The 15129-nt window shown below is 32.7% G+C and overlaps 1 protein-coding gene across 1 annotated transcript; it reads right to left on the bottom strand.

The window, feature by feature from the left end:
- Nucleotides 1–12110: 12110 nt before the first annotated feature.
- Nucleotides 12111–15129, bottom strand: LOC116340923 (achaete-scute complex protein T8). The gene has a single exon (XM_031767678.1). The coding sequence runs from the start codon at nucleotides 14015–14017 to the stop codon at nucleotides 12560–12562; it is 1458 nt and encodes a 485-aa protein (XP_031623538.1). The 5' UTR covers nucleotides 14018–15129; the 3' UTR covers nucleotides 12111–12559.

Genomic DNA, 15129 nt, shown 5'->3' with positions numbered 1-15129 from the left:
TATTCTAGTTTTACTAGTAGTTTTATTTGTTCGTTAATTATAGAGAATTTGTTTTTAGTTTTTTTAAATTGGGTTTTTCTTGCTCCGTCTTAAATATCTAAATTACAAATTTAATAAAAGAAATTGAATTTTGCTCTGCCCAAAAAGAGATTTTTTAGAATTTGTTAGAATAAAAAGTTCAAGAACTGTTGGACTACGTCTTCGAAGTCTACACATCTGGCTTTAAGGAACTTCACTAACGCCATGACTTTTGCATTACTACTAACTTCTATGAGGGTATCTCTCTTGGGATTCCATGAATTGGACAAACTCACGGAAATCTGACGAAGTCTCAAATTTCTGGTGGTATTTTGACTTCAATGGGTCGATTTGGATAAGAGCCTTCAGCTCTACGAGGAACCAGTCAATCCATTGGTTGACGCAGACTTCACGAAGGGTTCGTACTCCGTTATACCTAGAAAAATGCTAGGGGGTAACCGCGCTTTTGAATATTGCAGATAAAGAAGAGATTTTAACTTTTTTAGCGCATTTGAATAGATATAAGTACAAAATGTCAATTTTTAACAAATATGTGAGATATTCTGATCTAATAATTGTTCTGGAAGTGGGCTTTGGTGGATCCTCAGGATGGACCAGACTATGGTTTGACAATGCCCTGGCCCATCCTGAGGGTCCACTTCCAGAACTGGGAGCGTTCTCATGATCCTGATTTTGTATGAGAGGTACCCCTAATTTTGATTGAAATCTCTTCAAACTTTCAGAATGTTATTTTTTTGTGTAAAAAATAGTCTGTGCAAAGTTTCACGTCATTAAGGTAGCATACAGGCGTGACTCCCATACAAAAATTCAATTTTTTTATTATTTTTTCAAGGAAACTGTATCAAAAATTGATTGTATCTCAAAACTAACCTCGGATTCGGTTTTCTCGTGCCAAAAAATCCCCCAATACATATTTCTGATTGTTTAAGTCTACATTAAGTATGACTTTTGGACTAAAATTGGACTCTTTTTCATATGTATCACTCCAGGCATGAAATTTTTTTCCATCAACCAAAGTCGCTCAAAAGCTAATGATTTCTATTCCTTGCGACCCCCAATCATCATGTAAAGTCAGATTTCGAATTAAGTTTCTACGATGAGCGCAATCTTGCTAACAAATTTTGCGTACGACGTACAACGTACGACGTACAGATTAACAAAAACCATGTTTAAAAACGCCAAATTCGTGTTCTCTGACCCCAATAATAGGTAGAAAACATGTTTCTGAAGTTTTCAAAATTTTGACCGATTACAATACTTTTCACCTTACACTATGTGTGCGGAAAAGTAAAACGCGAAAAGTGAACCGAAAACAAAATAGAACAGAATATTTGAGTTCTTGGTTTGACATTCAGAAGAAACTAATTCGGATGTATATTCGAATGTCCGCATATGTGAAAGTCGAAACTGGGGACTAGGTTTAAATAATTTTACCAAAAATGTACTTAATTGTATTAAATATTTTCAGGTAGCACATGTTTTGTCCCTATAGATATGCCTTCTTTTCCAACTATTCGTGCAAATACGTATTACGTCCAAAATTAAAAAAGCTACAATATGTGTTTAATAAAAAAGCCAACTAAATAGATTCATTCAAGTACAACCACCATGGGAGGAACCCTTAATTTTCATTGAAATTCCTTCAAAAAAAATTCAATTATTGTAATTACCGGAAAAGTATATTTTAATGAGAATTTATGCACAACATTTTTTTCTCGCACAAACTAGTTTGTATTGCCTCAAAAAATCCGTTTGATAAACACTTTTTATTGTTTAAAATGTTAAATCGGACTTTCAGTTGGTCAAACGGATTGGAACTTCTAGGATTGAACTTAATGATTCTGTACATACATCCTCATCATACCTCACATCATCACATTTGTAAATGTATGTGACAATTATTTTCATTTATGTACAACAAGTAAAAATGTAAATATAGGCGTGTGATTTTTAAATAAAGAAATATCGAAATATATACAATATAATTGTGAACAAAGCGATTATTATATCACCGTCAATGCAAATGACATTGACGTTACCTATGGTATATTTTATTGATTCTCGTGCTACAATTCATATTCAAAGACTTCCTCATTTTACTTTTCCGCACACCTAGTGTAGGGAAGGTATTGTATTAGGCCAACGAAAAATGAAGTCATGGAAACCACTGGATTACAACCGACTTCAATCGTTTTTGGACGGATTTTATTTATGCCACTCGAGAGCAAAACATGTTCTGGATGACGAAATGGCTAGCCAAAAGTGATACCAATCGAGCTAAATGGTTATTGCTCTTATATTAACATAGATTTTTTATATTCAATTAACGTAATGGTAACACTCGAAAGTCGATTTTTCACTTGAAATTCTTTCAGTATTTTTTCTTACATTTTGTCCGTGTTCACTTGAATATGCTCGTTTTTCTAGTACTATGTTTCCCATTCACTCTTGGGTCTTCACTATAAATTTAGAAAAATAAATACGTGTCAACCTATTTAGCAAAAAATGCTTGAATGAAAAGCTCAAAGAAGTTGGATTTCTAAATTCGGCCAAACAGGGTGTTTGATGTTAAAACGTCTTAACGAAAAGCCGTTTTCATTTTCATTATTGTTTTGTTTGAATAAATCTTCTGTTCCGCGAAATTTTAACCATATCTTCAAAAACGCGTGAAGTGCTTATTATGTCTTTGTATTAATTTTTCCACTTGAATAAAAAAAATCGTTGCGGAAGTCAAGTATTTTTCCTAAAAAAAATCTATCCTGATTCATTCGCAATCTGAAGTCCAATCTATTCGGTTTATATTATTACATCGAAGAACGGTTAAAATAAGAATGTCACGGTTTTTCAATCACCACAAGTTGAAGTCTCATTTAGATAATAAAACGGATAGTGGAAATAGATGTGATATAAATTGCATTATTGTCATTTTTGTTGTAATTACCTGGTTTATTGCGATGTTGGCATTAGTCTTTGGTCCTTGTTTGCATTTGTTTAAAAAATGTATAAAATATAAAAAGAAAAGAAGAGCATATGTAACGGAACACTGTTGAAGTAAGTTTAATTTTAATTTTTCTCAAATAATATACACAGCATAAGATTAATTTTAATTACGGTTTGCACATCAAAATAAATGTTGTTTTCGTTTTTCAGCTATACCACGAAAGCTCAATAACTGGCCACATAACGACTTGCTGCACGTTCTATATGTTTACATCATCAAGAAAACAACTCATCAACCGTGTTACAAATTTCCCATAAATATCTTATTTTCAAAGTACTATGCCACAACCAACATCAACAATATCGAAGCATCCCCATTGAATACGTTTTTGTTTCATTTACAAGATTGATGTGCTTCATACACTATATGTAAAGTTGTTGTGCTTCAAGTGTTAACCAAGTGTCTTTTCATTATTGATGTCTATCATTGCAAAAATTGCTGTTTATTTAAATTGGAATAAATTTTTTATTATTTTTCTCACATTCAATTATGTGATCAATATCAATAGAAAATTGCATTCAGTGTGGAAAAAATAAAAAGCCAAAAAAATGACCAGCAAAACATGTTTGTTTTATTTGAATAAAAACAAGATTTAAGGAGGGGTTAACTCATTTTGATTAAATTATATAATTTAGCTTGATAAAAAATTGATATTAGCCGCCTCCACTTTTTTCGTGTAACTATTTGTCTTTTGTGAAATTATACCTATTAAAACCTTTAACTACCTTATTGGTTCAATCTTCAAAGGTAAGTTGCTTGACGTGAATCTTCTTGAAAGTAAAACAATTCTATATTTTTAAATTGAATTTACATCGATATCCAATTCGTGTTATGATTTTAATAAATGATAGTATTAATAGGTTAAGAATTCTAGCCAATTTCTCGTCCGTTCACATTGACGTCATATTATCTCTATAAGAATTACAATGAACGCGATTAAATACATAAAAACTGATATTTGCATTATGGCCAAAAATTTTGGAATGCCCAGTTTTTTCGGTGTTTTGTTCTTATTTTTCTTAAATTTACGCCTGTATTGTTCAGCCCAATGGACAACTAAGCCTGCTTCTTTGAACATTTCCATTCTACGATCAAATAACCATGTCAATGAGTGTAGGTTAGACGATGCGTATAATTGTTCAATAGATTGTAATAGTTTATGGTTACTTCATTTGTATACACCAATGTGTCTTCTTCTTCCAACGAGAGATTATGCAAGGCACGAAAAACGTTGTCGTCGGCAATGGTGACATACCTACCCAGAATTGTGAAAAATGTAAAAAAAATACAAAAATTTATCACAAATTCACCTTTCACTGTTATATACATCTAGCATTAATTTCCTTGTTGAGTTGGTCATTTTGATTTTGACCGTTGACATTTGCACCTTTTTGATTGTATCATATGGAGAATTCGTTCTATATCTTTGCATTGATTCATACAATAAACCTTGATACGCATTCCGAACAATCAACCAGAAAAAAATCCAAAGAATTGTTAACATTCGCGCAAAACCACTGTAATATCGTCTATTTGTTATTTGTCGATTTGGTATAACGTTCCCGATCAAAACATTCATTAGGTTTAAAATCGGTGTGCGATTCAACCGTCCCCCAATCACAAAGTGCCTTTGTCGCGTTGATAACTGTTTATTTGATAGTAAGATAATAAAAATCGAAATTGAAATAAGGACTATGATCAAAATCCAAACAAACATTTGAAATGTTTCGAATAATCTTGATAATGACGAACGAGAAAGGGAACGTGGTACGGATGCAAAAACCAATGCAGTTTGCAAGTATGGATGTGTATATGCCAACGATACTCGATCTTCTTGCGGAGTATATACACCGATAAAGATATTTGCATCACCGTCTAATACCAAAAAAAAAAAAATTACACATATAAAAAATGAATTGGGATTAAAAAAATAAAAGCTAATCACACCATTTTAAGTGCCCCATATCCTGCGTTATTTTTGAAAATTACTCCACGTTTGTTTTGCACAAACTTTGGAATTAGCTTCAGCGACTTGGAAACTTCATTCAAAATTGTTACTTCAACGCCGTTGAATTTAGTCATTCCATTTATTGTGTTTCGAATAATTACGTATGGTTCAATGTTGAATAAGGCGACGACCAATGTGCAATTAGTAAATTGAAAATTTCTTCTAGGAAAAAAAATAACTAAATGCATTATTCAATTCGTGTTTGTAATTTTTTGGTTTGTTTTGTAATGTATCTATTGTAATTATCTCAAATGAATGACAACTCTTAAAATACGGTTTATAGAAATGGAGAGACCGAATCATCGTTTTTTCATCCTTTATCAATATATATTCACATTCAGCAAACCTAATGTCATTACTGTTTCAAAGACATCGTATAATTGTTTCGAAATGTTTTGCTGACTTTGGGTTAAAATGATTAGAAAACGTTAATATAAATGAAATGATTGAATGGATGATTGGTTCAAAATGTCCCTAAAAATTGGGAGACAGTATATTTTTATAATAGTTATTTTAAAATTTACATTTCTACAACTCACAGTATCGAAGAATTTTTATCCACTAATAATACATTGAACACATTTTTATTTCCTTTGCGAGATTGATTCACTTCTTTCTTAATGATGTATGTAAAATTGTTGAGCTTTGGATGGATTAATATATTGCTGAGGAGATCTTTTTGGAAATATTTTTGTTCATCATTGGACAATGAGAATACAAATGACAAATAATTTTCTTTACACTTGAGATATTTGTGTAAATAATTGGACACAATCTCAACAGGAACATGTGTAGTGTCTTCCGCATTTTTATCGAACAAAAGAATGCATTTAACACACAGAAGACTCATCAGAAAAAGAACAAAGTGTTTCATTTTTTAAAATTGCTCAACGATTCACGTGCTAGCTATGACGTCTGTCGAGCACCAAAGAATTTCGAAGGATATTCCTATCATAATTCCAGCAAGGTTCATCGCCAGATGCATTAGTTATTTTAATTATTATTCATTTATTAGTAAATTATTATAGGCAAGTACTTAGCGGAACTCTGTTTTATCAACTCATTAATTAAACGGGCGCCATTCTGGATTGATTTATTTCTACGTAAAAAGGTAATAATATATAGTAATATACATGGCTATAAATACAACGCACATTGGTCTTTTAGTCAATATTTTATAAATACTAAAACCAATCTAAACACTTTCTAGCAAAAAAATTCGGTACCACAACAAAAACTGTACTCATACCCTTTCGAAAATAATAATTTTTGAGCTCTCTATATTTTTCATATAAACTCGATATGTTTTTCTCAAAACATTTTTTTTTTGATCGAGTTAAATATTGTTAAGAGATGCCTATCTAAATCACTAATTTGCTTTTGATGAGATTTTAATACAAATCCTTTCAATGCATTCTTCAATACAATTCGGATAACCTTTTCTTCGCCTCTAAAATAAATTTCTTGTGGTTTTGCACACATAACGTTTTTTTTTTGTAAGAAACTTAATAAGAATTACTTATTCTGAAGATACGATTCATCGAACCTGAACAATGCAGTTTAAAGGAGGTAAGAGGGAGACCTTTTTTTGCAAAAAAAAATATTGTTTTGCACATTCAAGAGCACTTCTCAATCGGAAAAGAAAATAGAAAGTGATGGTATGAAATTAAATGGCTTAATACCAATCGGCTTGGAGTTGATTTCATTGAAACTTACGTTACATAACATAATAGAAGCGGCAACCCTATCATATTCTCTTTTCGTATTTAGGGTGAATCCGCATACACACACATATGCATTCATTTCGTTTCGAAAAATACTTGTTGATAATTTCCCACGCAAAAAATGTGGTTTATCAAATATAATAAACGCATCGAAACTGTCATCTGTCCATCGTGTGTGAAAGTAACGAGCTACTGTTTTAGACGTAATATTTAACATTTTCACTAATTTTATTCAGTTCATTTGAATTTGATCAGAGGAAAAATATATATTTTGAAGGGTCATTTTCGGAATATGTTATATGTGTATCATTGATCGTGGTTGCATGTATGCAATTAAAGAGGTCCCATAGTTTTTGTTCACATAATGCACACTCGGATGAATATTGTTTGCGTGACTGAACTGACAATAACGGCATTTTTATTAAACGTTACCATCAACATTTTTTTTATTTTGAAACATCAATTGACTACAACAAAAGCATATTGAGAAGGAAAAAGATTACGCCAAGCCTCGGGATAAAATAAAACAGAATTTCGATGCCGATTACTATTTCAGTTCGTGGGTCTTATTTTCCAATTCAAATTTAGACAAAACATTTTTTTATTTTCAATTTTCTATCATCGCCAGCATCTATTATGAAAATAGAATTTCGGTTACCGTAAAATTACTCTAAATCCCGTTACACACTTTGATAGTAAAACATCGACAATGGCAGGGAAAAAGAATCTATTGTCCTTTAGTTTTAAAAATGATGGATAACGCGACGTATCAAATGTCATTCATTTAATATCACGTTTTTATGATTTTTAGCTTTGCTGTACCGCTGAAAATTGACCTGAACATATGTTCAAGGTTCAGCTTTTTTTGGAACATGCCGAATAAATACGATTACAAAAGGTTCGTTTTTTTTTTCAAATGATTTAACATCCTTCAAGAGATAAATCTGTGAAATGAACCTCTTCACCATTCTAATGTCTAATCTGTGTTGAGCCATCTAAAAGAGAGAAAAGTTTTGGCGAGGCAAAATTCTCGTTTTGATCCTACCTCAAAATGCGAGTCATTGTATTCTAATTTTCATCATAGTATGCTGTAAGAACATATTCTCATTTGAGTGCATACGCGTTGAACCAGGCGATGAAAGTACTAAAACATTTGAAATGATTGTTTTTCATTACGCGGTGTTAAAATTTGAAATAAAATAAAGTTAATTTACGTAGAATCAGATATCACTATCATAAATCCTGAAAATCCGGTTCTCGAATGTATTTTCCATTGAAATTTGATTTAAATAGCGAAAAGGATTGATTCTTTGTTTAATTGACACACCAAATTATGTTATTAGCGATAATTTTCATTTGTAAAATTCAAAAAAAAAAGTCTTTATGAAAATTGAATGACGTCTATACTTCCTCCTTCCAAGACAGCATTTCAAAATTCTTTATTAGCTGCCAGTCATTTGATCGATCAAAGGTGTCAACAAATATTTTCTTTTCGTAAATTATTAGCTTGTATACACTACACACACTATTATTTGCTTTTAAGAGGAAATAATTCGTGATTCAGGCGTGTTCACTGCATGCGTCGTACCTCTAATGAACACTATGATAAAAGAAAGAGAAAAGAAGAATAAAAAAACAGTTGAATTGAATAAGCAATCAAATGTATTGTGTTTATCTTTCAGATTTCTTCACAATTTTTCTCCGTCAGACTCATTGTACTGGGTGAAGCATTGAAGTGATTGCGCTCGCATTGTTCGTAATAAAAGGTCAATAATTTTTTTCACGGAACTCATTTCATCTCATTCTCCTTACATTTTGTCGTGTTTTTCGGAAAGATCCGAACGGATGTGTTCCCATTTCACTTACGATACAAGTAGCAACCAAATCTTACCTGTGACATACAGGACGATGCATTGAATTGGAAAAAAAAGCAACCATGGAGAAATCAAATTGTAGTGAATAAGAGATGTGACATTCTGAAAGTGAAAAAACTAACACAAACCGATCCCTTCGATCAACCTTGAATTAAATCCTTTTTTGGGAATTTCGAATCAAACTATAATTAAAATTCGTTACCTTCCTTGTTTGTATACGTCGGCTTTGGATTAGATGTCACATAAATAAACTTTTGGCACAGAAAGGCTTACACATCGAAAAAAAGAGAAATGATTCCAATTGAGAGGGCGGGTTTTGCTACGGTTCACTCATATAACGGTTTTAATGCTAAATTTATTCTTCATTTTTATTATTGGGAATTTTCCGTTTGATAATAAAAAACGGAAAGAGTTTTAAAAATTGGTCGGAAATGAAAGTCACTAAAAGAAAGTCGTTTTAATACGTTTTTTTCGTAAAATATTATAATAAATCGACTAGCTAAAATCCCAATACTTCCTGCATCACCATGATTTTACATGCTTCATGCCGAATCACCCAAGTACATAAAAAATAAGTTAAATGACACTTCTTGAAAAAAAAACTGGTTTTAAGCAAAAAAAAAGTGTTTTCAGAAAAATGTTGTTTTAAATCATAGTTAAAGTGCTTTATCTCTTGCAAATGAAAAGCAAACAAGTATGAATGCGAGCAAAAAAACACCTATTTTATTTTCGATGTAATTTCCCAATAGCGAATTTAAACTTGTTTTCTTTTTATCTACTTTTACATTTCTGTGGTGCAATTCTCTGTTTTCGCTTTCGTTTCGAATGTTAAACGCAAAAAAAGGACGAACAACCAGAGAAAAAGAAGTGAAAAAAGCATTGCCTATTGAATGTATTCAGAGTCTTGTTCAAAATAGTGCGAGTGAATCCATACAATTGCGAAAACACAAAGGATCGACTGAGTTGAGACTCGATGTTTGAGATTAGTGGCAGTTTTTTCTTTTAATTCACTGTTTTGTAAATGTGTGTGTTCTTTTTTGCCAAATCATTTATTCGAATGATGAAAACTTGTTCAGTGTTTGTTGCTGGTACTTGTGTATTTGATATTGCAGTGTGTGTTGTTCGTGGCTTGCATCACTTGTCTGTGCATGGCATATGCAAAAGTCTGCTTTCATTACCACTTTAGTGCACTACAAATTGGATCAGTATGAGCGCGCTGAGTGGAACTAAACCATACCGAGCGTGCAAATAACATATTAAAGCACAAATGAATGGATATATGCCCTCCATGCCGTCTCCAAACGAGAGAATAACCAGCGAATAAAATCAACATACCGAGCACATAAAAAAAAACAACCAAACAGAAATAATAATAAAAGTTTTTTTTCTTGAATAAAAAGAATAAATAATAACGTCTGGCTCGACGGGTCCTTTCGTTTTGCTCTCTCGGGTTTTTGTCCTGTGCGCTATATATACGCGCGCACGCACACACAATCCCCATCAACAAATCGCTTAGGAGTTGCATTTATTTTTTTTCGTTGCGCTTGCGCACGAATCCTGTTCATGCTACCATTGTGCGCCTTTTGTTATGCGCCGAAACATTAAAATTTATATTCAACATTGCGAAATACTCGTTTTCAATTCACTTAGCGCGCACAGTGAACGAATAAAACTTGCTTTTTTCCACTCTTTACGTACACATACACAACCAGAACAAGTATTGGCTTGATATGCTATTCAACGTATACCTTTTATTTTTGCTCAACACAAAAAAAGAACATTTAAGTATGGATTTTAAAAAACGATGATGATTTACACATGAAAACTCTGAAATGGAATTGAAGCAGCAACAGCAGCAATGAGAACAAGAATATCCTTTTGAAAAGGAGATTCAATGAAATTTCTGCTTCGTTGACGATCATAAAACTTGATTAATATTTCGTTTCGTTTGAATTTTAGGCAATTATATTTTGGTTCACAACACATCATTGACATCATTCAATTTCCAAACATATCCGATAAGAGAGGATATCACAAAAATTTCTTGTAAAAAATATTTCAGTTTGGTATTTATTGCTCGTCATTCGGATGGCAACGATTATAATTTATTACTTAGTGTGCTTTTCCGCTACAGTCCAATTCTATTCCTATTTCATATCTGACATCCGTTCTTCGCTACTGAACTCTCTGACTTCGCACGAATTGTATCAATTTAACATGAACGAATTTGTAATAAAACTTCTCCAGAGAGTAATTAATTGATAAACCCACAGTCAAACATATATTGTGGATTCGTCGTTGTCTTTGCTGCCGCCATCATTCCGTTGGTCGTACGATGTTAATTGATGTAGGTACATTAAATCGAGCCACAATGTATCCCATGTGAAATCGGATATATTGTGTCTGTGTCAAATTCCATCATAAAGTGCAGTTTCGATTAGTGTAAAAGAAATACGGAAAAATGTCGTAATTCTTATCGTCGCAGTCGGATGGCAAGAAAATGTTTCACTTTACACTTCGAAAAATTAGAGTTCAGCACCAAACACATCGTTTGTGTTAATAAACCATAAGACACTTTATTATTGCTTAACGGAAAAATGCATCTTTTCTCACATGTGTTCGATTTTTGAGCGATAAGTGCACATTGTATAAGTCCGTGTGACATTGACGATAGCAGGAATTTTTCAGTTTTGAATTTAAACTTTAAATGAATACCAAATGTATGCACGAAACAAAAATATGACAAAAATCAATTAAAATGTCTGATGATCTTTGAGTTTCCTCTATTATTGTTTTTGTGAAAATGCATTGGTATATTAATGATTTGAAATTCAATTTGGTGGTAGAAATTAAAATGAAATTTGAATTCTCTCAAGGATGACGAAAAAAGAGGAACAAAGAAAAAGACGAAGACTGAAAGAAACAAAACGAAAAGAAAAGAAGAATGATGAACAGAGAAAAGGATCAAAGACCGATCAAACTTAAAGTCCAATTTTACCTCTCACCCTTGATTCCAATAAGAAAAAAGCATCGTTACAATGGAGTCGCCCTGAAAAACTTTCTCGTAACAGTCATATTTAAAAACATTTTGAATTTACTGGTTTTTTTTTTGTCTTCTCACGATATATTTGATATATGAAAATAGTGTTTATTTACTTTTAAATATATATTATTCTATGCGTATGGCCAATTTTGACATTTACTCATTATAAATTACAATAATTAAATAAATAATAATTAGCGATTAAAAAAATGAATGATTTATGAAATGAAATAGTTACATTATTATATAAGCGCTATAGCGATAGAGATAGGATAATAAAGAAACAAAAACTCTTCAAAAGCATATTCGAACATATTTAGATTTACTTATATTAAATTACTAGCTGCCAAAGTATGATTAAGAATTTTCGTTTCTTCTAAAATCTAATTGCGATACTATCATCTATGTTATGCAATTAAATTATTTATTATCATTATTCACTGGTATTTAGTTCGTCCAAAAATATATTTATATAAATAAAATATATCAAATTTATTTTATTTTTTTTTAGCGCAAATGAGAATTTTGCTTGCATTGCACAGAGCCACCTCTGCAAGTGAATTATGATTATAACTAGAAAAGATTCAATAAGAAATTGGAAAAATTGAGCTAATTTTGTCATTGTATCTTTTTTGGCAATGTTTTTGGCTATTTAACAGACTCTGTCCGAGGTGGCAATGTGCAATTTTCTTTCAAATATATAAATTCTTAAATGAAATTCATTTCAAGTATAAAAAGAGAACTATTCCAATCAAAGGCCAAATCGAATTAATTTACAAATGTACATTTACCTAATAAAGTGTTTTTAGTCGAAAAATAAAACCGTGTGTGCATCAATGTAAATTGTTTTTTCCTTTTTGAAAAACATGACTACGAATCATGAATATTGATTTGTTCATTGGATTGATGACTGTTCCACCAGTTCATTGCTTCGATCATGCTTTCTTCGGATAGAGCATGCTCATCGCTGAGATCGATGTCGTCTTTTAGTTTTGTTTGTAATGTGAGTATACCCTCATACTGTTGTTGGTTGATCGGAATATCGGCCAATGGATTCGTGTATAAGGCACTGTCGTTTATGGAAGGCAACGGTGAGCAAACATTTTTTAATTCCGAAACGGTTGATGTTGTTGTTGTTGTTAGAAATTGTGTTCCATTTAATGGTATTGTAGATGTGGTCGTATCATGCAAAGCAGGTGATAGGCCAGCCGTTGAAGATTGCATACTATATGCACCCGGTGATATTGATGCAGGTGTTAAGATATGAATTTGGCTGTTGTATACATCATTACTGTAACAGTTAATGGAATCAGTTGTGTATTCGTCGATTGGTGGTGATGGTTGCTGCTGTTGTAGTTGTTGTTGTTGTTGTAACATTAAATTTTGAACGGTTTGTGGATTGGTCTGCATCATTGGTTCAATGTTTTCATCATTTTCGTATGCCATGGACTGTTCGTCACCGCTTGTGGTATCAAGTAATTGATATGTGTTTGTGCCTGGAATTCGAATGTACTGATGTCCCTCGATGACGGTGATGTCGGGCAGTCCATCTGATTCGTCAAAGCTGCCGCTCGATATATTATCTGATGGAGGTGGTGTTAATGTTGACAAAACCGATGATGTGTCGGACAATTGATATGATTCATTGGCCATTTGAAAATCGCTGCTCATATTTGATTGGTCTGAATCATGATTGATTTCAAGTAAATGCTCCAAACTACGAATATATTCAACTGCCATGCGAAGTGTTTCGACTTTACTTAATTTCTTAATTGATCCACGGCCGTTTCCTTGCGCTTCAAAAGCTTCGGCCACTTCTTCTGGGATGCGATCACGTAAGGCGGCAAAACCATTGTTTACTTGTTTCACACGATTACGTTCACGTGCATTTCGACGTGCTACTGCCAATGGCATTGGAAATACTTTCGATTTTCCGCCACTTGCACGGCACAAAGCGGTCGTATCGATTTCAGGCAATGGACGTTTTAATGTTTTGGCCAATTTTGCCGATCGTTGAGCCGACGAATTGGACGATGGTGTATTTGATGCATTCAAAATGTTTGTGTTTGTCTCTGTTAATGGTAGTGCCTTCTGTTTTTTAGCCATTGCATTGTACGAACGTTTGTTATTCGGTTTTGTATTGTTTAAATTCGTCTTGTTCAAATTGTTGTTATTGTTTATGTTATTCGATTTGATTTGAAGTGCCGTTGTTGCTGCCGCTGGCGAACATTTTGTTCGGCTAACAAGCGAAACTTTAATTCCATTGTTGTTTGCCAATGTTTGCGTTACTGATGGATTCCCATACGATAGAACACTGATAGTTGCCATTTTATTTGATTGATGTTCGGTTTCGTTTATCAATAAATGCGTTTTACCTCCAAAACCAAAATGAATATAGGATTTTTGTTCAAGTTGCGTTTATTATCTGCGTTTTGTGGTTGCGCGCGCACACGTGCTTATCACAAGCAATTCAATTTATGTGTGACATGTATTTAAATACACGTTGTTAATGCGAAGGTTGTTAAGTTAACGACGTAGCTCCAACACCGTCATAGATAAAAGCGCACAATCAATTATTTAACTATTTACTTTCGAGTTCAATACCAGTGTAGAAATGAACGTTTGAATGTCGCTCTTGTTTATTCTTATCACTGATTATTTCCTTGGAATTTACGATCGAATGGTATTTCCAGCGAATCGAACAAACTTTTGATTAAAATGTTTTTTTTTTTTGCGTCTGAATCGTTACTTTTTATTACGTTTTTTTATTTTTCCAATGTGTTCACTTTTTTTATTCACCGAAAAATTGTTCAAATTGTTCAGAGGCCCGTGCCTATGTTAAGTGTCTGTTTCTTTTCTTTCTGATTCTTTTCATCAAAACACAAATAAATATGTAAATCGTGAACGTCAATTAAGATGAACAAAAAAATGAGACAAGATAATACCGCCTGCGACTAGCGCGTGTTAACAATGATCATGAATCAAAATAGTGAGTCGAAGCATTCACGTATAATGAATTCAATGCACATCCCGAAAATGAAGAAAAATCAACTAAATAAAAACCGAATTAAGAATAATAATTCGGTTGGTGTATTCTTCGTTGTGCCGCCGTCGCTTTTGTTTCGATGGTATTCGTTCAACTTATATTTCTTTTTATTCTTCTGAGTTTTCTCTTTGGATCGTCGTTTTCTTTTTTCTTCTCTCGATTTATATACAATTCGTACGAAATACACGAAAAAAAAAGACAAACTGTATGTTGTTGGATACGCACGCGCGTTGTTCTGCTTCCAATGTCGTTGAGTAACTGGCTCTTGCTATCTGAATTGAACAACCGTCAAGCCAGCTGTTTAATTTCTTTTCTTTTGGCCCAACAACAATAATCATCTACAATATAGTGTAACGAGACTTTGGTGTGTGTGTCGCGTGCCCGCTGTCTTCAA

This window comes from Contarinia nasturtii, unplaced genomic scaffold (genome assembly GCF_009176525.2).
Source record: "Contarinia nasturtii isolate CC-2019 unplaced genomic scaffold, AAFC_CNas_1.1 Cnas_scaffold_695, whole genome shotgun sequence".
Classification (NCBI taxonomy): Eukaryota; Metazoa; Arthropoda; class Insecta; order Diptera; family Cecidomyiidae; genus Contarinia; species Contarinia nasturtii.
The sequence above is the reverse complement of the archived record's forward strand: the minus strand, read 5'-3'. Positions and strand labels throughout refer to the sequence as shown.

Bases quoted from the DNA above. Each gene is read 5' to 3' on its own strand.
- LOC116340923 (XM_031767678.1), bottom strand. From the start codon at position 14,017: ATGGCAACTATCAGTGTTCTATCGTATGGGAATCCATCAGTAACGCAA.